The sequence below is a fragment of the Lynx rufus genome, unplaced genomic scaffold (assembly GCF_022079265.1).
Source record: "Lynx rufus isolate CCGP_SWC_20201006 ecotype Redwood Valley unplaced genomic scaffold, mLynRuf1.p SCAF_7, whole genome shotgun sequence".
NCBI classification, from domain to species: Eukaryota; Metazoa; Chordata; class Mammalia; order Carnivora; family Felidae; genus Lynx; species Lynx rufus.
Window position 1 is genome coordinate 5,273,113 of NW_025814889.1, and position 25,532 is coordinate 5,298,644.

Sequence of the window (25,532 nt, forward strand, 5' to 3'; positions counted from 1 at the left end):
GCAGAGAGAGAGAGGGAGACACAGAATCGGAAACAGGCTCCAGGCTCTGAGCCATCAGCCCAGAGCCCGACGCGGGGCTCGAACTCACGGACCGCGAGATCGTGACCTGAGCTGAAGTCGGACGCTTAACCGACTGCGCCACCCAGGCGCCCCTGTTCAATTTTTTAAAAAGGGAGGGTAAACTTCTTTATGGCACATGAATTTATGACCTTAGCGGCCGCTTAGAAGAATAGTAAAGAATGCAGGCTCTGGAACAAGACGGCCTGGCTCAAATCCGAGCTCTCTCCTAGTCGTATTACACTAGGCAACTCAGTGAACCTCAGTGAGCCTCAGTTTACCAGGAGTAAAATGGGGATGATAATAAGGCCTACCTTAGTTTGAGGATTAACTGAAGTGACCCTGTGCCTTCACATGATACCTGCAAGAGGGCACACAGGCCGTGAATATCGGCCCTTGTTATTATGATTCGCATTTAAAATGTTTCTTGGAACAAGCCTGAAAGCAAACGCCTGAAAGGAGGCAGGAGGCGTTGGCATCCGGGGTCACGGCCCCGGCCTGCCTTCACCGGCCCTTTCCAGCCTTCAGCTTCACCCCTCCACTCCTGTTCTCTCCCCATGCGGGTGGCCTGGCTGGAGACTGGGCGATTCTCCACGTTCTTCAGGGGGAGAGGAACCGGCTGCCTCTTTAGAACTCCCTGTTAATTCTTTACAAACAGGCTGCTCCTCCTCCTACTTTTGGGAAAAAGCATTCCCGGCACTGGCCCACCTTCTCACTGCCTGTGGCAAGAAGCAGGTGGGGAGCTCGGGGAGAGAGCAACCCAGAAGGCACATCTCACCAACCTGCCTCACGCCTTGCACCCCGGGCAGGCCTGCGTAGAGGCCCAGAGTTCTGATCGGCACCTGGCTCCTTCCATCTTCCCAGTGAGGCGACCTTCTGGTCACCCCCCCACCCATGCCACCCACACTTTGGTACCTTAGAGTCTTCTACTGTCTGACATTCTCCTGTTTGCAGGATGGGGACATCGGGATGGGTTGTCAGGCTGCAAGCACCGAGACTCTAGCCTCATGGTCCGCTGTTAGTGCAGCTCGGTCAGGGGTGAAATTTGCATGTAGGGAAATTAGATCCCGGCCTTCCTGCCTGTTACCCGGGGACATCGTATGGTACTGGTGACCCCGATCCAACGATTCACCGCGTGAAAGCAGTCTACCAGACACCGTTGACATGTGTAGACACCGCAGGATTCTAGTGAGACTAGGGCTCAGGTGCTTCTCGTCTGAGCAGAAGTACTCATTTCAACGTTTTTTTATTTATTTTTGGGACAGAGAGAGACAGAGCATGAATTGGGGAGGGGCAGAGAGAGAGGGAGACACAGAATCGGAAACAGGCTCCAGGCTCTGAGCAATCAGCCCAGAGCCCGACGCGGGGCTCGAACTCACGGACCGCGAGATCGTGACCTGGCTGAAGTCGGACGCTTAACCGACTGCGCCACCCAGGCGCCCCAGAAGTACTCATTTCTATCAGACAACCACCAGCCATTTGAGCCTCATTTTGGTCAGCGCACACACAAATGCTTTTATGTCTGCATGCGGTATGGGTCATTTATTTCACTGCCCCAGGAAACCCCTGAGTTTTCAGTCTGCTCCTAGTGGAGCATGGTCCATGTAACACAACTTCAGCAAAACCATTAGTCAATACCAGCCTCTAACCCATGTCCTGATATTCACAAGCACAAATTCAGTCGTTATGTCCTAGGGCCGCCTTCTCTGAGAAGCCTTTCCAGACTCTGCAGGAAGCATGTTACCCTCTCTGTTCTGACTGCTGAGGCACATGCCTACTTAGCCACGCACAACTTTGCAATAGTTGATCTTAGGTCTCTCGCAACTTGGTTTTCCCCTGTTAGCGTGTTTGAACCAGAATCTCAAACCCCACCCTAGACATCCTGAGTCAGAATCTGCTCCCTAACAGTATTCCTGGGTGATTTGTAAGTACGTTAAAATTTGAGAAGTACTGCATGAAGGCACCTGTTCTTAGTGAACAGAAACGAAATGACGGAATCAGCCCAACCGTGGGAACCGTCATTCTGTGGATTTCAATCCTAACTGCATCTTAAATCATTTGAGGAACTTACAAAACAAAACAAAACAAGTTATCGTTCTGTCCAGTTCTCAGCCCCAGAGAGTCTACCCTAATCGGTCTGAGTTGTTCTTGGGTGGGGCTTGGATATCATTCGTTAATGCACCCCAAAATACACACTGGGAACCACCCCTGTAAATCCATTTCCCAGTGAGCCTTGCATTCTCTCACTGATGGATGCAAATCCAAGAGTAACCAGAGAATAAGTCAAATAGTCAAAAACCATCTGAGTAATCTGAGTGGAAAATACCTAAAATACCAAGAGATGATATTATTGTTTGCCCCCAAATGGGTGACTTATCTGAAAGCCTGGTGGGGATTCAGTGTTGGGGATTCACTGTTGGCTCTCCTTTAGCAGTCTTCTAGAAGGAACTGCTCAGCACATGTTTCATCTCCATTGTTAAGCCATGAACAGCTTGAGGGCAAGGACTGCACCCTCTGTCATCTTTGCAATCCCAACGCGTGAACGGATGGATGGATGCGTGTCGCTGAGTGTCAGTGTAAGGATGTGGGTGAATATTGGACTGGAATTTTAAGAGGATGGATTCTAGTCCTGGCTCTCCACTTTTCTTGCTTGCCTAGTGTTTTTGCTTTGCCCTTGGCACTCTTTTCTTGCTGTCTTCCCTAGGTACTACCCATGCCTCTTAAGTTGCCTTTGCCAAGCCAACCACCGCTCCCTTAAACCAGGGAGGGTAACTTTCTGTGTCTCATCCTCTCTGTTCATGACTATGAGTGTTAAGATAGTAAAGAACACATTCAGAGGTCTTACTTACCTGGTGACCCTGACTCACAGACTATTATACTCCAAACTAGAGAATTACACTCCAAATTTTGTATGTCTGTACATTTTTCTAAGGAGATAGTTAATAGATCTCGTCAAATTTTCTCAAGGTCTCACCACTCAAAAAAGATTAAGAATCAAAAAGGTAGATGGGTAGGGGTGCCTGGGTGGCTCAGTCAGTTAAGTGTCTGACTTCGGCTCAGGTCATGATCTCATGGTTCGTGAGTTCGAGCCCCGCGTCAGGCTCTGTGCTGACAGCTCAGAGCCTGGAGCCTGCTTCGGATTCTGTGTCTCCCTCTCTCTCTCTGCCTCTCCCCCGCTCACACTCTGTCTCTCTCTGTCTCTCAAAAATAAGGAAACGTAATTTTAAACTTTTTTTAAAAATTAAAAAAAAAAAAAGGTAGGTGGATTCTTGCTATCACATTGTTCTCCCAGCTGAGAAGTTCAGGCTCTGTGTATAGGAGTGACAAATGAGTTGATAAAGATGCAGTGAGGTTCTCTGGGCCTGTGTGTGTGTGTGTGTGTGTGTGTGTGTGTGTGTCCCCCTTGGTGCTACCTGGGCCACTGGCTGACTCCACCTAAGCAGAAGTTTCCTGAAGAAGATATTAGGAAGACAGGAGAGGAGTAAGGTCTCTAAGGATCTCTGCGCTTTTCTCACCTGACACCTACCTAAACAAAGAGCTGAACAAGAGATGAGAGTAATCTCAGGATCTCAGGAAGTTTAGAGACACCCAGGAGCTCCTGGGGGCCCCCGGGTGGGCATAGAGCGATGCCATCATGGTGCACATTGTCAGCCTGGAGAGAAGCAGTCACAGACTCTACATCCAAGGGGATCAGAGGCTCTCACTTCAGCCTCCTGCCTGGTTTGGGAAATCTCTGCACCATATTTGACACCTGCTCGTTTAGACTCTGCCTAATGTCTTCCAGAGAAAGGGGGCCCTGAACTTTGTGGAGAGGAAAGGGGTGGAGGAACTTTTTACTCTGAGTGCTCGGCTACTCGAAGCTCACTGTACACAAATAAACCTATGGCTCAAGTCCTCCCTCTTCTGCCTCTCATGGCTGCGCAGAGTTCGGGGCAGGGAACAGACAGTGGACTGGATTGTGCCTTCTCTCCTAAAGCCACGAATCTGCGCTCGTGCGGGCTGTCAGCTCTTGGGTTGGAAAAATGTGAAAATCACATATCCTTAATTTCATTTTCTAGGAGGGGAAGTAAAACACAGAGGTTGGAAGGTGGCAGAGGAGAACCAGCCTGGAAGGTTGCTGGAGGGAGGCCATAATGTTGCCCTGTCCATCTACCCAGCCAGCCTGTGCACCCCTCGATGGCATCCCCCAGAAGTGGCCAGCCAGCCCCTCTCTCTGAGCATCTTCAAGGACAGAGGGCTTCTAACTTTTGAAGCCATTAGTTGAATGAAGACCTTTCCTTTTCTCACAGGGAATGGCCTGCGATAAAGAGAAGAGAGACAGGTCCCCACCCGTGAGAGACGTCTCCCGTGAAAGACAAGGAAATCGTTGAGGGGGAAGAGTCCCTGAAGAAGTGAGCAAGCAGCAGAAGGCCCTCCGCGGCCCTCTGCGGTGTTTTTGCCTTCGTGCTCACAATTGCAGCCTTCGCGGAAGCAGTGGGTCGCGCCTGAGCGCAGTGCAGCAACTTTCAAGAGTTGGAAATAACCTGCAATGAGATGTCAGGCATTGGTACCTTGCCACCCAAGTGCCTCTTTCACCCAGACCGTGTGTGTATGTCTTCAGTCTGGAAACTTTTTCATCCAAAAGTACCCCAACTTGAACATGCCTTTTAAGCAGAGCTTCATTTATTTCCTTTTCAGAATTTTTGACAGAGCCACAGGAGTCTCCAAGTCACCTCTGTCAACCTTCTCATCTTACAGAGAGAAACTGAGGCCCAGGGAGGTAGAGCAATTCATCTAAAGCCATGCTCCTCCAACAATGTTAGGAGGCATCTTGGCTCACTTTCAGCTCCCTGCAAAGTTTAATTTCCCCTTAATCTTCTCTCCACTGACCTCAGAAGACACGCCCCACTTTCTAAGAGAACTCCTAATTTTTGAAGTTTCTAACTGGCCCCTGGGCAGTGAAGGGGACGGGGAAATTCACTTGAATGTCCACCATGTTGAGGGATAGCCTGACTCAAGGGTGACTCTAGCTCTTCCAGAAATGACTTCAACAAGACATTGCACAAAAGACATCGCTTCCAGAAAACTCAAGACTTAGCCAAAGAAATCTAAGAATACTTCTCTTTGAGATGAGTGGGGTCAAGGGGTGGAGTTGTAGTGGTCAAGAAGAGTTCTTTGCTAGCACCTCTAACCCACCATGAGCAAAGTCACTTTTTGTGTGTGTGCCTCAGTTTTCTCAAATCTAAAATGGAGATCCAGGTCAAGTGTATCCAATCAGATTGAACTTCAGAATCAAATATGCTGTAATTGAATACTGGATTTCAAAGCTCTGAATGAAGACAAGTTATAACATATCTTACTCATTGCTTTGGTGTGGGTTATAATCCAAGCGATAGCATTGGATTTCTTGAGTTCAATAAAGTGTTTTAAAATTGCAAAATAGGGGCGCCTGGGTGGCGCAGTCGGTTAAGCGTCCGACTTCAGCCAGGTCACGATCTCGCGGTCCGTGAGTTTAAGCCCCGCGTCAGGCTCTGGGCTGATGGCTCAGAGCCTGGAGCCTGTTTCCAAGTCTGTGTCTCCCTCTCTCTCTGCCCCTCGCCCGCTCATGCTCTGTCTCTCTCTGTCCCAAAAATAAATAAACGTTGAAAAAAAAATTTATAAAAAAAAATTGCAAAATAAAATAAAGTAAAATTAAATGGAACGTATGTACAGGTGACACAGAGCACTGCCTATTTAAGATGCCATTTTAGAGAAAGTAGCAGCTCTTCTATGAGGTAGTCTCTAAGCTTACCAAAGTCCTATCTCCCCAAGGTATATCCTGAAGATGAGCAATGTTAACCATGGTAATAACACTTGGGGTCTAGAGAAATTGAATGATTAAACATGGAGGATTAAACACTTTGTGTTTTAATGACAGATGTGCAGATGGGAAATTCCAGTGTGGGCAGTTGTCTTTAGAAGAAGGGATAATTAGACAAAAATATCATCTTTATGGGTTTCCACACTTTGGTGGTTTTTTGTTTTTTTTTTTTTTTTTTTTTGAGTGTAGGGGATGAAGATTTGATCACAGAATTCCTAGAATGAAAGACGATCAAAGCATAGATAAACTCTCAGAATTTCCACAATTCTGAGAAAGGTGCCTTCGCTAACGTGCCATGTTGGTAACATCAGGAGAATTCTCTTTTTAACCACATCCCAGGACCCAGTAATACAGAGATTAAAAAACACCCAGGTTGACTAATACATCCTCTGCGACTCATCACCATTTTAATTGGTGGCTTTGGAAATTTTCAGAATGAAAATCTGCCTTATGAATCAGCTAGAAATTGCATCTGTTGATGGTCTGTTTGATTTTGTTAGAGACCTCTCCCCTCTGAGGAGTAAAAAGTCTTGTTTATTTTAAGACTGGGCTCCTCCTCTTGGAGAAGAAAGTCTGAGATGAGATTATTTCTTACCCTGGGGTGGTTCCTAAACTAGATATTAATCCCATAAACTCAATTTATTTCATCCTCATTGGTCACCAGGTTCTCATGTGCCTCTTGACTGGACTATGGAAGGGGCCTCCCAACATGTCTGTGTGCACCTGATCTCTCTCCACTCTGTGCCAGAGTCACCTCCACAGAAGTGTCTGCAGTGAACAGAAAGAGTGTAAATCAGGGAGCCTTGGGTTTGAACCCCAACTCTGTCACTGTCTCTGCGACTTCTGAGTTTTGGGTTCTTCATCCAGTGAGTTTGTGACATCCACATTGCAAAGTGGGTATAAAGATTAAGATACAACTTACACGTCTGGCACATAGAAGGTACCCTATAAATGGTCATTTTTATTTTTGGGTAGTTTTCCATTGACTACCAAATGAAGTTAAAATTTATAACTTGCTATCCAAGGCCTTGGATCATTCATTTGACCCCATCCTATCTTTTCAGCCTTGATCTCCCATGTCCCCATATACCCATCCAGTGTCAGGGGGCACAGTGGACCACTTGCTGTTCCCTTGTGCTCTGCTGTGTCTTTGTCACAGGGACCTTTCTCTCTGAGAAAGTTAAAGCCTTAGGAAAATTTATTTACCTAAGGAAATTTATTCATATCCCAGGGCTCTTTTTGCATGCTGCCATCATTTACATCTGGCCCACATGGATCTCATCACATTCTAATCTGAAGTGCTGTTGTGATACCTGTGCCTTTATCTCCCTTGCTAGGTTATAAGTCTGTTAAGGACCGAGACTATGTCTTGTTCATTTTCATATTTTCTACAGTGTTGAGAAGGGGATTAAGAGGTTTTTGAATAGATTTTTGGAGACCCGAGTGAATGAAAGAGTCCTCGTATTACTTCCACTTGCCTCACTCCCACCAAGACCATTCATATCTTCAGATCACCAGCGACTGACAATAGCACAAGTTTACTTGAAATGTGTTTCCCAGAGATAGGTCATGACTTATTGTAAAGACTTTTCTGTTCTAACTTGAACTGTCCTCCCACTTTGCAAAGACCATGCTGAAACAGAAGTCATGTTATAAGCCTTTCAAAAATCATGCCCTCTTCAACTCCACAGTGAAGAAATTCCTATCCCTGGGTCAGTTCACAGCCCAACATAATCTGGCTACTTCACCAAGTAAGCAAAAAGACTCCTTAGATGCATCATCAGGTTTCACTTCTTAACACATCTTTCTGTGGCCAGTTGGCATTATTATACATCTAGAAGTTAAGGCAATGAAATTGTAGACTTTGATACCTTATCTGTCTTCCTGGGTAAGCAAGGGAAGAAGTTATTAGAAAATTCACACTCAATTAGGAAAGGTGGTTTGAGGTAGAAGTTGGTGGTTTCTTATTTGTTAAAAAAAATTTCTTTGACAAAACCCATTTAAAAGGATGAATGAAATCCAAAATTTGCACGTGTGTGTGTGTATACATACAAACACATATGTATACATGCATATATCCATATAAGACTATAAGAAAAAGTAGAGTTCTGAAAGCAAGTATGCTTATTTTTTCTAAAATTTCTATAACATTGCACGTGTAAAGAGCGTCCTAGGTATTATTTCCTGAGGCAGTATGTAGAAAAACAGCATATACATTTTTGAAGCCAAGATTTTTTGAGATCTTAAATTATCCTGATGTTTCCTATATTAGTTACTGACATCTCAGGACATTAACCTGGTCTTAGATTCCTAGTAGATTTTTAGATTGTTAGGTATGGCGAAAAACTGTATCCATTGGAAAATAAGAGAACATGTCTTGAGGAATCTGCTCATTCGTATTCTGTTAATATTCAAATATCCCGCCACTCTGTTCACCCCAGAATTAACAAAGACTCTGAGCGACAGGAGATCCCACCATCCCAGGCTCTGTGTATAGATCAGGGACGATTGAAGCATGACATGGGACCCTAGGGGGTCATGGACAAAGAATAGACCCCAAGATTCAACCCCTGTGTCTGCACTTTCTACTTAGGAACCTCCTGATTCTGGGCTGAGAAGAGCTAACATCCATGAGCCTTCCCAAGATTCAGAGGGCACCTGTGACCCTTACCTGTCACGTGGCCATGTACCACGACGAATGTGAGGATTCCCCACAGCAGCAGGCTTGGCTCCATCTTGAGGGCAGTGAAGAGAAGGTGTTTCTCTGCAGAAGGCCAAGTTTTCAGTCAGCCTCTTATTTGTATCATGCTGGGAGGACGAGGGATGAAAAGATCAATCCACTCAGGGTGTCATCATGCTGTGGTCCCTCTGGTCTCTATGACAGTCCGAAGTTGCTCTCTATAAGTATTAGGCTGCTTTGGTGAGCCAGGAAATTGTGCCTAGCCCTCTCTAGTTTCAAATATAGGAAGTGGTTTTAACCAGGTTTTTTTTCAAGTTCAATTGCTGGGAGGTGTGGGTTGGGGGGTGGGGGTGAGAAGGATTGGACTTCGTTTATGAATCCTTTCTTTAGCTTCACCCAGAAAAGGAAAGGGAGATTCCCCTGCTGCTGAAAGAGAGTGAGCAAGCACTTTGTGGCAGTGGTCTCATTTAGTGTTTCATAAATTGACATCACCTTGAAATTGAGGTCTTCCCCCAGACTTGTGGCTCCCTGAGGATTCAGCAGGTGCCACATAGGAAGAAGGGAGCCTAGTGGGGTCTTCAGTATTCAGGTAATTAAAAAGGAAGCAGAAGACTGACCCATATTCAAAATTCATGAATTGTCTGCCAAGATCTATAATCAGTAGTGTAGTGGCCACAATTGTTTCACCATGATGTCCAGGTTCCTGAATGTGAATTGTGATTTTACAAGATATTTTGCCTCCAGATTTGTCTTTCTCTTAAAGGATCATACTAAAAGTGGGCTTTGGTTTTAAACTTTAGACTTTTTTTTGCAAAATTAAATCATTCTTCATTGTTTAATTATCAGAGTTATCTTCTGATTTTCATGAAATGGTTGACTGTGTTTCCTATCTGGAAATTCACATCCATTAGCAATCATCTAATGATCACAGTATAATATGATCTTTTTAAGAAGTTTACTTATTTATTTTGAGAGAAAGAGAGCGTGAATGGAGGAGGGGCAGAGAGAGAGGAAGAGAGAATCCCAAGTAGGCTCCATGCTGTGAGCGCAGAGTGCAACACAGGACTCGAACTCACGAACTGTGAGATCATGACTTGAGCCAAAATCAAGGAGTGGACACTCAACCCACTGAGCCACCCAGGCACACTAAAATACAATTTTTAAAATATTTGAAAGCAAGTAAATATATTGACAAAAGGAAGACCATCTTTTCAACCAAAGCAATTCATGGTTCCAATATGTATTATCTCTACCCCTGACATTCTCTCAGAAAAGCAACTACCTCTGAAAAGAACCTTGGAATTCTGCAAATGAACTAAGAGTAGTTTCCTAACTAAGTACCAGAGTTTGCAGAGAAAACTCGTCAACTGATCTCTTTCTGGGAGTGGGATACTTATCAAAGCATGACAAGATTATTTTTTTAAGATTCCAGAGCAGGCTTCACCTCATGGCTAGAAACATTTTCAACTGTGTGGATGAATGCAGCAATTCTGTTATCCCTGGAGTCTGTCCCAGTGACTGAACTGGAGGTTTTTGCTAGCCATAGTTATCATTGTATAGTTTTTAAACAAACTTACAGAAAAAATATAATATGAACATCTCCCTCCAATAAACTAAGAGTAGTTGTCAGTGCGATGTTCTATTGCCCCCGAGTAGTTGAGTGTGTATTCCCTACGAACAAGGAAATTCTCCAACATCACTACAACCATCAATCAGGAAACCATATTGATGCATTACTACCAGGCAATCCTTAGACCCAAGTTTCTCTAGTTGTCTCAGTAATGTCCCTCACATCAAAGGATCCAGTTCAGAATCATCTGTTGCATCTAGTTGCCATGTGTCTTTAGCAGGTCCTTTGTCTTGGCTTTCATGACCTGACGTATTTGAGGATTACAAATGAGTTATTTTGTAGATTATCCCTCAGTTTGGATTTATTTACCATTTCCTCACTATTAGATCAGGTTTTGCATCTTTGGCAAGAATAACACAGAAGTGGTGCTGTGTTCTTACCATCACACCCTTCGATCCCATTACTGATGCCGTTTACTTTGGTCCTTTGATTGAATAAAGTGGTGTTATCTGGGTGCCCCCCGTTTCAAAGTCACTGTTTTCCTCTTTGTAATAAATATTGTGTGATATGATATAAATATCCATTATTTATTCACTTACTTAGTTGTACCTATGTGGACTCATGGTTTTTCATTTTATTCAGTGGGGTATAATCTATTATTGTCATTTCAATGCTCAAATTGTCTCCTGTTTGTCAATTGGGAGCCCATTCAAGCTGGCTTCTGTGACCTTTTGACGTGTCCCATCATTCCTCAAGTACCTCCTTGCTTTGGGGGCATAAAAAGATCTTCTGGGCTGGTCTTTGACTTTCTCTGTCCCAGCCCTGGAATCTGCCATTTATCCAGAAAGCTCTGGGTCCTTTAGAGGACAATAGTCTTGAGAAGCCAAGATGTGCTCATTGCTATTGGGGTACAGCTACTCCCAGGCTCTCCCAAAGGACTAAGCTAGGGGATATATGCATGTAAAATATCTGCATGTACACACATACATACACACACACACACACACACATACACATTGGCTCACTCATCTTTACATCTATATGTATTTCTATATCCATCTACACATACTGAAAATCATGAGTTCACACCGATACATCCCAACATCACAATTCCAATCTACTACCATAGGGCTGAAGTCTGATTTTTTTCCTTTCCTATATTTGTAACTCCCTTCCCTGATGGCGGAAATTTGGTTTCCATTATCTCTAGTCTCTTTACTTTTCGATCAGTCCCCCTGTATGTTATCCATCTCTCATCTCTCCCACCATCCCCTGCCCCACATGGATCTCCTCCTTTCCCTGCTCAGGCTCTGAATGCCTCTTCTGATACAACCCCCAAACACTGAAGGAATGACCTCCCCCTGATCAAGCTCTGATGCCCCTTACCAAGCTAGCCCCCCAAGTCCCCATGGATGTCCTTCTAACCCTGTTTGGGTGCTACAGTCCTATGCTGGGCCATTCCTTTTGGGGATGACCTCCTCCCCTTGCTTGAGTTTTGATACCAGCCCCATGTGTGAACCTCCTTTCCATTCCTATTGGGCTCAGATAGCCCTTGTCAGTCTGCCTGTCTTTGTGGACTCCTCTCACTCTGATCAGGTTCTGACTTCCCCCACTGGGCTGCTCCCTGTTGGGGACCCCTGCTGCACTCTGCGTGGACCCTGACTCCTCATACCAGACAGTCTCCGCATAGAGACACCTTCCTCACTACCTTTGGGCCAGGACCCCACCATTCTGCTGGGTCACTGTGTCATCTTCCACTAGAAACCACATTGTCTCCCTTGCTTTGCCCTGCCTGAAAGGTTTAGGAATGAATTGTTCAAAGAAGAAGGATTGAAAAGGAAGACTAGTGGCTACCATCAAGAGTAAAGTAAGAAAGAAAATAAGGCCAAAACGTGGAAACCAGACAAGCTCAGAGAACGACCACAGATGTAATGAAGAAGCAAATAAAACCATGATTACCTCCAAGATGTTTAGTGTGTTTCACGTTTTTCTTAAACTCTAGAAGGTCTTGGGAATTAATTTTTTTGATAGAAAGTGACAATTATAGGGGCACCGGGGTGGCTCAGTCAGTTGAGGATCTGACGTTGGCTCAGGTCATGATCTCATGGTTCGTGAGTTCAAGCCCTGCGTCGGGCTCTGTGCTGACAGCTTGGAGCCTGGAGCCTGCTTCAGATTCTGTGTCTCCCTCTCTCTTTCTCTCTCGCTTTCTCGTTGATGGCACACTGTGCTGTGCAGAGACAGAAGACCTAGGGAGAGGAGAAGATGGTGGAACCATGTTGTCATGAATTATATACAATCTTACGCTGAGGCTCTATATACCATAGCTGCTGTGCTCAATGAATTTACAATCGAGGCGGAAAGACTCGTGGAAAGACTCATGAGTATCACTTCCTCCAGGAGGTCTTTTTTTTTTTTAATTTTTTAAGGTTTTTCTTCATTTATTTTGAGAGAAAGAGAGCACAAGTGGGGTAGGAGCAGAGAGACAGGGAGAGAGAATTCCAAGCAGGTTCCACATGGACACAGCACAGAGCCTGACGTGGGACCCAAACCCACAAACGGTGAGATCATGACCTGAGCTGAAACCAAGTGCCGGAAGCCCAACCGACTGAGCCACCCAGGCGCCCCCAGGAGGCCTTTTCTAATTCTATCTTCCCACTGTCATAGCACTTACCATGCTATACCATCATCCACTATTTAAACGCTATTATACCGCTATTTGTGAGGACACATATACACAAAAATATAACTAGCACATGATAAAGCAATTACAGACAAAGGCTTTGTGAGCACATGTCAAAGTTTTTTTCAAGCCTGTTGCAAGGAGGTGATTTCCAATTAGTCCAGTTCAAAGACCTCTTTTCTAGTAAACTTTTTTTTTTTTTTTTTTTTTTTGGAAAGAGTAGCTAGATAACATTGATAGATTAGGCTCAAGGGAGGAACATTTGGTTAAAAGTAACCGAGTTCCTCACAGGACAGACGGTCAACTGTGCAAGTTGAATCTCAGTTTACCAGGAAATTGCTCAGCCCTGTTACCAGAAAATCTTGGTACTTCCCAGAAGAAACTGTTCCTCACATCAGACAGCAAATTTCTGACCCAGACTGCCTTATTTTAGGTTTGAGAGACAATTTTCTAATAGTAAAAAGGGACAAATACAAATGATCATGATTACAAGAACATCAGAAAGTCAGGAAGGAAAAATTTAGTGGGTTGATAGGGTCGAGAAAGGCCTAAGAATTGTACTTGAGAGGTAAGTGCTGGCTTGGTAAGTAAACACTGAGTTCTAACAGGGCGTGGTCTGCAGTTGACCAAAAATAGAGCCATGCAGACGGGCAGTGGAAGCTATGGGTAGAAGTGTCAGTTGGATTCAGACTGAGGTGGACCGTGATGGACAGAATAGGATGTTTGGACTTTAGCCACTGAAAATGCCTAAGCAGGGGTGGGACAGAATCCAAGTGATGGCTGAGCTGGCAGAGGGGCTGAAGGTGGACAGGAGAGAGTAAAGATGCAAGGGAGATTGGACTCACAGAGATACTAAGATATTCCCCAGGCATGACATAATGAAGACCTGAATGAAGTGATACGAATTGACATGGCAAGGAGGAGTGATGTCAGCATATCTTGCAAAGGAAAAATACAATCTTATTACCCCATATCTGAAGGTGAGGGGTAGAGAATGGAAGTTATGAACTTTGGCAGAAGAGAAATTCACTGATGTGAGTCTCATCTTTTCCTTTCCTCGAAGATGCTTGTAAACAAATAGGTCAGCAAGGGGAGATGGACAGAGACAACAGAAGGTTAAATCAGGTGCTGGAGGCTGAGGTTAGGTGGGGGCAGGAAGGTGGCACCATTAATGGACAAGAGTTCATTGTTCTCTTTTGGTTGTGCTCTCATTCTCTCTATACTGGAAGGTCCTTGAAGACAGGAGCTCTGTTTGGGGCATTTATTATCCAGATTATCCTATACCTTGGTTTCCCAATCTCTTCCCTCACCCCACTAATGAATCGTTGGCCTGCAGCGGAAACTATTTCTAAGAGTCTAGAGAGGGGAGAAGGGGGGTAAGGGAGGAGCAGGAGAAAGGAGAAGATGTGGTCAGAAATCTACCACCCTCTTTCACTTCCCCCTCATTTATCGTTATGGATTGTCATTTTGATGGGCGTTTCAACAATGCGCCCAGTCCTAAGTGATACAGATTCTCCTTGGAAAGGAAGATAAGAGAGATGGGTCATGAATGACTGAAAGCAGAAATTAAAAGTAAGGAGAAAGGATGGGATGAGAAAGAAAGAGATGAGAAAGAAGTGATTGCAGTGAGGGATGGTGAGTCCCATTGGTGGTGAAGCGTGATAGCTTGTCGGCTCCTAAACATTGAGGATGGGGTCATCAGTTCTCCAAGGCATAGTTGATAGGGTAGGCATGATATGCACATCAGAGATGCCAAGGGTGAGAAAAATTGCCTTACAGAAAAAAAAAGAAATGGTGGACCAACAAAGAAGTAGAGATGACAGAAGGTGGCAGAGAAGGGGTTAGGAGAAAGTAAAAAATAAACTTTGGGGAAATAATAGGGGTAGTTGGCATCTGCTGTTTAAAGAGATTATAAAAGTCATTGGCAAATAATAGTTTGCAATTTGCTTTGCAATGCTAGCCCCTTTCCTCAAAGTTTCCACAAATGGGATTGAGAATAAATCCCATTTTGGTGCCCAGATGGCTGGTGGGTTAAGAGTCAGACTCTTGATTTTGGCTCAGGTCATGATCTCATGGTCCATGTGTTGGAGCCCCACATCAGGCTCTGTCCTGACACTGAGGAGCCCACTTGGGATTCTCTCTCACCCTCTCTCTCTCTGCTCCTTTTCCACTCACGCTATTCCCTCCCTGCCCCCGCCCTCACAAAATAATAAGTAAACTTAAAAAAAAATCCATTTCTCACTCATGCCTTTTGGAGTTGAATTCACTTTGAGGGTGTGTTAAAATGCTGAACACAGCTTTCTCTGTGACATAGAGGCAAGAAGGAAGGCTAGAGAACTCAGGAAGCCCACAAGGTCTCCCTCTTCTTTCCTGCTATCTTCTTTGTCATGTCATGTGTACTAATGTCTTCAACGGGGGAGCCCCAAGAAGGGAGAAGGTGAAACCTGGATAAAAGAATTTCACTTCGTGAAGTCATCCCTCAACAAATGTTGACTGCATCCCTACAATTAAAGCACTGTGCTAGGGTCTGGGACAGATCTAAGAAATTCAGACCCACTGTGAGGATGCTCACAGCCCACTCAAAGAGAAAAAGAAATGGGCTGTTGACAAGGGAAATGACTGGTGGGTTCTGCAGGGATCCTTTACACGCGCAGACGTGCCCTGCCTTTCCCAGCTGCACCACATGAAAGCAGCCTTGCCCTCTCATCTCACACTCCATTTGCTAGCAGAGTGCTGTGCTGAACTGTGGTTCAGAGTCAGAATCCAAACAGGAGAGGGCTCCTGGCATAGAATGACCAGAATACTGCTGGGAGCCTCTTGTTTGCATAGTTGATGTTCTTGTTCAGTTCAGTAAGAGGTTGTTTGGTGTTCCAGGCCTTTCTGACCTTTATCTCCTAGATATGGGTCCGAAATCTCCACTGAAGGTCCCACCATTTACTGTTTGTCCTACAGCCCATGTGCTCTTGGGGTGCACCCTTTAGTATAATTCAATTCAAGGAATACAGATTGGGAACCCAGGCACAAGGCATTCAGTCCGAGGTCTGGAAGACTCAAAAACAAAGAAAAATAGGGTTCCTGCTCTCAAAGAGCCCACAGTGTAATTATGGGGATTGGGAGCAGAAAAGCTCCCCAACTAACTGCAGATACATCTGTTAGATTGGCAGGCCCCCAAATAACAAATGCACCAATACAAGAGAAGCTGGGGTGTGGAGGTCTTCAGCACATGCTTGTTAAGTGGGTGGTGGAGGGGTCGTTGGCGTCTGCTGTGAGTGACACCTCTCATTGTTGAGAGGTATGTCATACCATCTCAGGTTTTGCCCCAGTTGGTGCTGTACAAACAGACTTATTTCTCTCAAGCTGACGTTGAGAGAATACTGCTACTAATTCTATGAAATCTACAGGTGCATCCTGTTATTGTGACACAGAGCCGAACGTCTACAGTTTGTAATTTCCACCAGATTTTTCTAGATGGGGCACGGGGCTACTGTGGAATACCTAATCCACTGTGAATCAAGCAAATCCCCTCTTCACGTGGCTCTTTCCCAAGGAGCGATTTGGCCGATTGTGAATCGCCCTGCCTGTAGGATGCGGGGAGAGAATATTTGGTTCGTATGAATCAAAATCTAAGCCCTCCATCTCTGACACTTGAAAATTGACCCTGCCATCATTTTGCAGCTTATGATGACCATTTGTGTTGGATCTCACAGAGATGGTCAGAAAGTTAGATTTCTTTTCTCCCTTTCCATTTGAGAGCAAGATGTGTTCGCTAGATGGGTATCAGCAAAAACCCCCTCGCTGCTTCCATCGTGGGTCTAGTTCAGGGATGCAGAATAATACATCTCGTCTTTCACACCAACACTAATTACTAATGGCTGCTTGGAGCAGGTCCTGGGGCTCCATCAGACTCAGGGGGCTGTAGGAATTTATTTGGAGGGGTCATGTCGGCCTCTCCATCTTTCTTCTCCATTGCTTCCAGTTTAATCTTCTTGAAGATTTTCCTTCCCTATCCCAAACCTAGAGTCTTAGGAATGTCCATAATGTCAGATTCATCAGCCTGGCATTCGAGATCCTTCATAATCTGTCCAGCCTAGCTCTTCAACAGGAATTCTCCACTCTTCTCCTTCATGCTGGTTTTCCTACAAACAAACAATAAAGCAAAACAAAAATCAACTGCTCACTAATCCCCCAACATGACCTCCTCTTTTCCTGGTTCTCTCTGCTAAATGACTAAGTCCAGATCTAATGGACTCTTTAAGGTCCAGCTCAAATGCTACCGCCTAATGGAAATCTCACTTTGTCCCTCTGTCTGGAGATGCTGTCTCTCCTCTGCATCTCAGTGACAACAACAAACACCAGCATTAATTAAGCACACACTACATGGCAAACACTGTGCTAAGCATTTCATATGTTTGACCTCATTGCCTTCTCACAGCAACTGGATGAGGCCAGTGCACCATCACGATTTCCATTTTATACATGAAGACATTGAGTCTCATTGTGGTTGTGAAACTCCCACACTCACAACAATTTATTAGGGTTGATGTCGTGTCTAGATACCTCGGTCTATCTACTGCTTAAACAAGGACACTATTCCATTACTCTCGGGGCATTCTCAAATTTATAATTGTGTTACAGGTATCTGGAGATATAACTGATCATTCCAACCAGATTATGTATTTTTAAGGGCACGAAATGCCTCTAAGTCACCTTTTATTTCTAGTGCCTAGTGCAATACCTTGCACACAATAGATACTCAGTGTAAGTATCCGTTGAATGCATGGTTAGATGGAGAGACTTTTTTTTTATTTTAATTTTTATTTAAATTTTAGTTAGCTAACATACAGTGCAATATTGGTTCAGTAGTAGAATTCAGTGATTCATCACTTACACATAACACCCAGTGCTCATCACAATAAGTGCCCTCCTTAATACCTATCACCCATCTAGTCCCTCTTCCCCCCACCTCCCTCCATCAACCCTCAGTTTGTTCTCTATCATTAAGAGTCCCTTGTGGTTAGTTTCTCTTTCTCCTCTTTTTTTCTCCCTTCCCATATGTTATCTGCTTTGTTTCTTGAATTCCACATGAGTGAAATCATATAATAATTATCTTTCTCTGATTGACTTATTTTGCTTAACATAATACATTCTAGCTCCATCCATGCCATTGCAAATGGCAGGATTTCATTCTTTTTGATGGCTGGGTAATACTCCATTGTATGTATATACACCACATATTTAAATTTTTTTTTAATTTGAGAGAGAGAGTGCGCTAGCTAGGGGGAGATGCAGAGGGAGAGAGAGAGAATCTTAAGCAGGCTCCACACTCAGTGCAAAGCCCAGTGCAGGGCTCAATCCCACAACCCTGGGATCATGACCTGAGCCAAAATCAAGAGTTGGATATTCAACTGATTGAGCCACCCAGGTGCCACTATACCACATCTTTTTTATCCATTCATCAGTCGATGGAGATTTGGGCTTGGAGAGCCCTTTTAAAGCTCTGCTTTTGGGAGACAAGATCAATACGGTATTAGCCTAAACCAGTTTTCATTAGGGGTTTTACTTTATGGATTTGGATTTGAGGAGAAATCATTCAATTGTGTTATCTCTGAGTCCACAATTATGTAATAGGTTACAAAGGGTTTGATTGTACTCACATCTTCAGTTTTAATAAGAAGGATGGTCAACGTTCTCAATCATGAATTCAGAGAATTGGAGGCAATTAGCCAGTTGATGTAAGTTTCCTTATTTAAGAGAAGAGTGTGGTTTTTTTTTGGCTTTAGACTTGCCTCTCCTTAAGAGCCGATGGGTCTCCAGGAACTGAGCTGGGCCTGAGGGAGGGTAAGAATGGAGGAGTGTAATATTTTGCTTACTTAGGTTCTGAGAAACTTTGCCTTTCGTGAAAGCTCACAGCTTTCCTCGCAATTCTTTCCAGCAACTTCTAGTTTCAGAGCTTGGGAAAAGGAAATGAAACAAAACAAAAATAAATAAAAATAATAGGCAGAAACAAAACAGGAACCTTTTGGGTCATGGAGCAAGAGGATTGTTTCATACTAGGCAAATTTTGTTTTTTACATGAGCCTGGAGGATTAAAACAGAACAAAAGGAGAACATCAAAGTGATATTAGCTAGTTGTTAAATGTATGAAATCCAAATATCGGTTCCATCAGTCAAGACAGGATGGGATATTAACAATACCTCGAATTGATGAAATTTATTCTTTCTGAAAAGCTCAGAACTTTTTGTTTGGGTTTCCTCCTTTTTTCCCTCCCCAATCTATTATGAAATATTCTGTTTCTCATTTGATAAAGGAAGAGATCAAGATCTGTTGAGATTAGGTTGATTTCATCCATGCTGGAGACAAGGACTTAGTTCTAATTTTCTCACTTCTCTGTCTTTTTCTGAAAACAAAACAAAACTAAACAAAACAACTGCATGTCTGTCCTGTTATTACCCATACTTCCCCACATTGTTGACTTGTCTGCCTGTTTTATACAAAGAAGGGAATTCTTTATCTTCTGCTGAGCTCATTTTTGGTGCTCTGTTACCACTACTATTTGTTCAGTACCTACTATGTGCCAGCCACATTGCACTGGCATTATAGCGAGAACAAAACAGACACAATCCTTGCCATTATTGTGGTGCTTGAGTTCTGGTGAGGCACACAGACAATAAGCAAACAAACGTAAGTAGATAGTGTAATGTTCCGTGGTGATAAGTGTTACAAACAAAAATAATGCATGCAAGTAAAAAGTGCCAGGATGGCGGGGGGGGGGGGGTGGGTGCTGTGGAGAGGATGCTATTTTAGGTGGAGAAGTCAAGAAAAACTGTTCGAGGAGGTCCTGGATAAAGTGAAGGAACAGCCATGTAGCTATTTGGAAGAGCAATGAGCTCAATGTCCTGGGGTCAGCAATCAGGCTGATGCAAGTGAGCAAGCCAGAGGACAGAGGTAAGAGATGCAGGTTGGAAAAGTGGGGAGGGGCTGAATCATGGAAAGGTTTGTAGACCAGGTCAGGAGTTTGGGATAGTATTCCAAGTTGATGGAAGCCGAGAGGAGTAAAGTCATCAGGTTATTGCAGTTGTCCAAGTGAGATAGACAATAGACAATGGTGGCTTGGTCTGCCATGCTAGCAGTGAAGCTGGTGAGAAGTGTCCATTTGGGGGATCTATTTGCAAAGTAGAGCCCAAGAATTTGCTTGATAGATTGGATGAGGGGCGTAAGGAAAATAGAAGAATCAAGTATGGCTCAGATCTTTGGCTTCAGTACTCAGGAAAGGTGTTACCATGTCCTGAAACAGAAGATGGGTGGAAGGTGGCTCTGGGTTATAAGGGACAGGTGGAACCAAGAGTTCTCTTCTGGCCATGGTCATTGGCATCTAAGTGAATACTGTGGAGGCGGGCGATAAACAACTTTTAAAAGAAAATTTTAACTGTAGTTGACGTACAATACTATATTAGTTTGAGGTGTACAACATAGTGATCTGACAATTTTATACATTACAAAATGCTCACTACTCTAAGTGTAGTCACCATACAATGTTAGTACAATATTACTGACTGTATTCCCTGTGGTGTAGTTTTCATCCCCGTGACTTATTTATTTGGTAACTGGAAGTTTGTACCTCTTAATCCCCATCACCGATTTCACCTAGCCACCGCCCCACCTTGGTCAACCACCAGTTTGTTCTCTATATTTGTGAGTCTGTTTCTGGGTTTTGTTCCCTAATTGTTTGTTTGTTCGCTTGTTTTGTTTTTTATATTCTACATATAAGTGATATCATATGGTTCTTGTCTTTCCAGTATGACTTATTTCACTTAATACCTTCTAGGTCCATCTATATTATTGTGAATGGCAAGACATCATTCTTTTTAATGGCTGAGTAGTATTCCATTGCATATACATACATATACAGATATACGTATATAGAGAGACACATAGATATGTATATATATCACATTTTCTTTCTTTCTTTTTATTTTTTAATTTTTTAAATTTTTCTATAACTTATTTATTTTTTATAATTTACATCCAAGTTAGTTAACACGTAGTGCAACAATGATTTCAGGAGTAGATTCCTTAATGCCCCTTACCCATTTAGCCCCTTCCCCCCAAACCCTCCAGCAACCCTCTGTTTGTTCTCTATATTTAAGAGTCTCTTCTGTTTTGTCCCCCTCCCTGTTTTTATATTATTTTTTGCTTCCCTTCCCTTATGTTCATCTGTTTTGTATGTTAAAGTCTTCATATGAGTGAAGTCATGTGATATTTGTCTTTCTCTGACTGACTAATTTCATTTAGCATAATACCCTCCAGTTCCAACCATGTAGTTACAAATGGCAAGATTTCATTCTTTTTGATTGCCGAGCAATACTCCATTGTATATATATACCACATCTTCTTTATCAATTCATCCATCAATGGACATTTGGGCTCTTTCCATACTTTGGCTATTGTGGATAGTGCTGCTATAAACATGGGGGTGCTTGTGTCCCTTCGAAACAGCATACCTGTATCCCTTGGATAAATACCATAGTGCAATTGCTAGGTCATAGAGTAGCTCTGTTTTTATATATACATTTTCTTTACCCATTCATCTGTTGATGGACACTTAGGTTGTTTCCATATCTTCCTTTTGCAAATAGTACTGCAATAAACATAAAGGTTCCTGTATCTTTTTGAATTCGTGTTTTGGTTTTCTTTGAGTAACTCTCCAGAAGTAGAATTACTGGATTGTATGGTATTTCTATTTTTAATTTTCTCAGGGATCTCAGTCCTGTTTTCCAAAGTGGCTGCACCAATTTACATTCCCGCCAACAATGCACAAGGATTTCCCTTTCTTCACATCCTCACCAACACTTGTTATTGCTTGTCCTTTTGATACTAGCCATTCTGACTGGTGTGAGGTAATATCTCATTGTGGTTTTGATTTACATTTCCCTGATGATCAGTGATGTTGAGCATCTTTTCATGTGTCTGTTGGCCATCTGGATGTCTTCCTGGAAAACTGTCCCTTGAGGTCTTTTTTCCATTTTTAAATCAGATTATTTGTTCTTTGTTTTGTTTTGGTGTTGAGATGTATGAGTCCTTTATATATTTTGGACATCAACCCCGTATTGAATAGATCATTTCCAAACATGTTCTCAGTAGGTTGCCTTTTTGTTTTATGGATGGTCTTCTTTGTGATGCAAAAACTTTTAGTTAATGAAGTCCCACTTGTTTTAGTTTTGCTTTTGTTTCCTTGTCTGAGGAGACAGATCCAGAAAAAATATTGCAAAGGCTGATGACCAAATGTTTTCTTTCAGGAGATTTAAGGTTTCATGTCTTACTTTTAGGTCTTTAATTCATTTTAAGTTTATTTTTGTGTATGGCGTAAGAAAGTGGTCCAGTTTCATTCTTTTGCATGTAACTGTCCAGTTTTCCCAACAGTTATCTATTGAAAAGACTATCTTTTCCCCATTGTACATTCTGGCCTCCTTTGTCAAAGATGAAGTGATAACTCATTTGAAAAATTACGTTCTAGAGGAAAACAAAGAATATAAAGCAGTAGCTGGAAGGCATTTCGGGGGCTAGTGAGTTGGTTTTTTATGGACTTTATTTCTTACAGTGGTTTTAGGTTCACAGAAAACTTGAGTGGTAGGTACAGAGATTTCTCATTTGCCCCTTGCCCCCTGGGCCTCCCATAGCCTGCTCCACTATCAGTATCCCCCACCAGAGTGGTACATTTGTTACAACTGATGAACTTACATCGACATATCATCATCACCCAGAGTCCGTAGTTGACATTAGGGTTCACTGTTAGCGTTGTGAATTCTGTGGATTTGGACAAAAATATAGTGATATGTATTTACCATTAGAATATCATGCAAAATAGTGTCACTGCCCTAAAAATCCTCTGTGCTCTACCTACTCCTTCCTTCCTCCCCACCTAGTCCCTGGCAATTAGTGAGTTTTAAAAAATTATTTTGTGTGTTTTCTAAGAAGGGAATTATTATAGGATAGTGGTATGCTGATGAAAATGCTTGGAAGGGAAAGAGAGAGAATTGCAGGCACAAAATTTCTGAGTAAGAGAAAGGTCAGAGAATTTGATGTGTAAACAAAAGAATCAGCCTGAGATACCAGCATAGACAGTCCTTTGATTATAACAGGTGGAAGATAGTAAATAATGGGTCAGAGGTAGGTCTGCTGATGAATGGGGTGGTGAGAGGCAAGATAAGTATTCTGATCGCTTTATTTCCTCAGTGAAATGAGAGAAGCAAGGTTGTCACCTAAGAAAATGGAGAAGCCAAGATGTGTTAGAGGAGATGGCTCACTCAAGTTTTATTGAGCAATTTCTATGTGCCAGTCACCATATTGGGGCCCAAGGAAACAACAGTGAACAAAATCATGTCTGTGTTTTCATGGAATTTACATTCCAGTAGATTTGAGAAGGTGTGAAAAGTGAGAATGGGTATTAGTTTCACTGCAGAAATGAATGACCCAAAGTGTCAGTGACTTACAACAAAAAAAAAGTTTAATTCTCACCCATGCTGCATGTCAGCCGAGAGTCACCTAAAGTTCTACCATGGGCTGTGGCTCTGCTCCAGACAGTGAGTAGACTAAAACTCTTCTCAGTCTTGGTCTTCTTCATTTGTAGATCTCAATTAGAAAATCAGCCCGTTTGGCATGTGCCAGTCTTGTGACGCAAGGAATCAAACAAGAGAGCTTACAGAAACATAAAATAGTTCTTAGAGCTCTTTCAGTGCAGGATCCTCCCGATTCCATTGGCTAAAGCCAGTCCCATGGCCCACCATGACACCAGAGGGATGGAAAGGCAAACCCTCCCCACAGAAGGCATTGCCATTCATAAGAAAGAGGGCAGGTAGAAATACAGAATCCTCCACCAAGAAAGTGGAGTGCTTTTCTATTTTCACTCTGTCTACCAGAGATTTAATTATTTGGATCACTTATAAATCTATACATTCGGCCCCAATGTTCACCCTTAGCTACAGAGTGATACATCAGGCTGCCTCTGAGAGATTTGCCCAGGTCCCCTAAATCTCTCAAACTCAACATTTCCCAGACTGAACTCACTATCTTTTCCCTCAGTCGTTCAGTTCTTTAAGTGTGTGAGGCCACTTCATATCCTCATGGCTTTTCTTATGCTCTGGGAAAACTCTGCCTGGGAAGTCCCTCCGCTCCTCATCTTTCAAAGTCAGCTCACCCTTCTCCTTTTTGAAGTTTTTAGGACTTTCACTCCCGATAGAGTAGACAATTCTCTTCTGCGCCTGTTGTAAATTTGTTGTTATCATCTACAAAATGTTTTGCACTTGTTTGTTTATACATCTGCCTCCCTGTTTGGGGGTTGTTGGATGGTCCCATCCTTTTCTGGCCTCATGTTTTCACTTGGGGGGTCTTCTGCTGGAGCATGCAGTCAGCCACTCTTCCTACTTCTGACTTACTCCTCTCCGTGGAGGAGGACTGACCTACAGGCTGCTGGGTGGCATCCACTGGCCTCTCGTTCTCAACTGGGTGGAGCTCATCTACTGAAAGTTCAAAAACACTCAAGAGTTGCTCCTGTTCTATTACCATTCTCAGAGCCAGAAATCTTGGGAAGAGGGTCTACTCTGCAGCAATCTTGAAAAGCCAAGAATCTTTTTTTTTTTACCCCCAGCTTTATTGAGATGTAATTGACATATACGCTGTGTAAGTTTAAGGTGTGCAAAGTGTTAATTTGATACCCTTATCTATTGCAAAATGATTATCACTACAGGGTTAGCTAACACCTTCATCATGTCACACAATTACTCTCTCTCTCTCTCTCTCTCTCTCTCTCTCTCTCTCTTTTGTGTGGTGAGAACATTTAAGATGTACTCACTTAGCAACTTTCAAGTATATAAGCAGTGTTATTAACTATAATCACCATGCTGTTCATTGGATCCCCAGAATGTACTCATCTTATGACTGGAAGTTTGTACCCTTGACCACAAACTCCCCCTTTCCCCTGTTCCCAAGCCCCCGGTAACCACTTCTCTGCTCTCTGTTTCTATGAGTTCAGTTTTCTTAGATTCCACACATAAGCGAGATCATACAGTATTTGTCTTTCTCTGTCTGACTTACTTCCCTTAGCATAATGCCCTCAAGGTCCATCCATGTTGTCATGAATATCAGGATGTGAAGCCGGTCATCTTGGGAAGTAAATCTGATCTGCAGACCTGCAGCTCTCCTTGGGTGGATACTTGGGAGTTCAAGGACTGTCAAATCTTGTCTAGATCTGGGTGATAAATCCATTTTACCTGGTGATAAAGCCATTTTCTCCAATCTTTATGTCAATAATGATGCTGACATCTTGATACCTGGAGGTCCCTGTGCTTTTCTTTCTTTCTTTCTTTCTTTCTTTCTTTCTTTCTTTCTTTCAATTAATTGTGAACCCAGGAATCTATAGGTTGCCTAAAACTCCAAAATCCCTTCTGGGCAGACGTTTCCTTCATATATCGTTCATCTTTGAATTCTCAATACCTCACACAGGTCCAGGCACACAACAGAAACTTGACAAATATTTACTAAATGCATTTTTACTGGAGTGTCATTTTAGTGTATGTAATGCGAAAAGACACAAATCTTAAATGTGCAGCCTGATGAATTTCAGCACACACCACCCGCTTGTAACCACTGTCCCAAACAAGTTCTAGAACATTTCTGTCCCTCTAGAAAGTGTCCTATGATTCTTCCCAA

The 25,532-nt window shown here is 43.2% G+C and overlaps 1 protein-coding gene across 1 annotated transcript in view; it reads right to left on the reverse strand.

Annotated features, from left to right (window-relative positions):
- Nucleotides 1-8,850, reverse strand: part of IL2RA (interleukin 2 receptor subunit alpha) — a 57,103-nt gene extending 48,253 nt beyond the window's left edge. Inside the window, exon 1 of the mRNA XM_047065887.1 lies at nucleotides 8,568-8,850. Coding sequence (XP_046921843.1) covers nucleotides 8,568-8,631 — 64 coding nt within the window. The 5' untranslated portion in view covers nucleotides 8,632-8,850. The remainder of the gene's footprint in view (nucleotides 1-8,567) is intronic.
- Nucleotides 8,851-25,532: the final 16,682 nt, after the last annotated feature.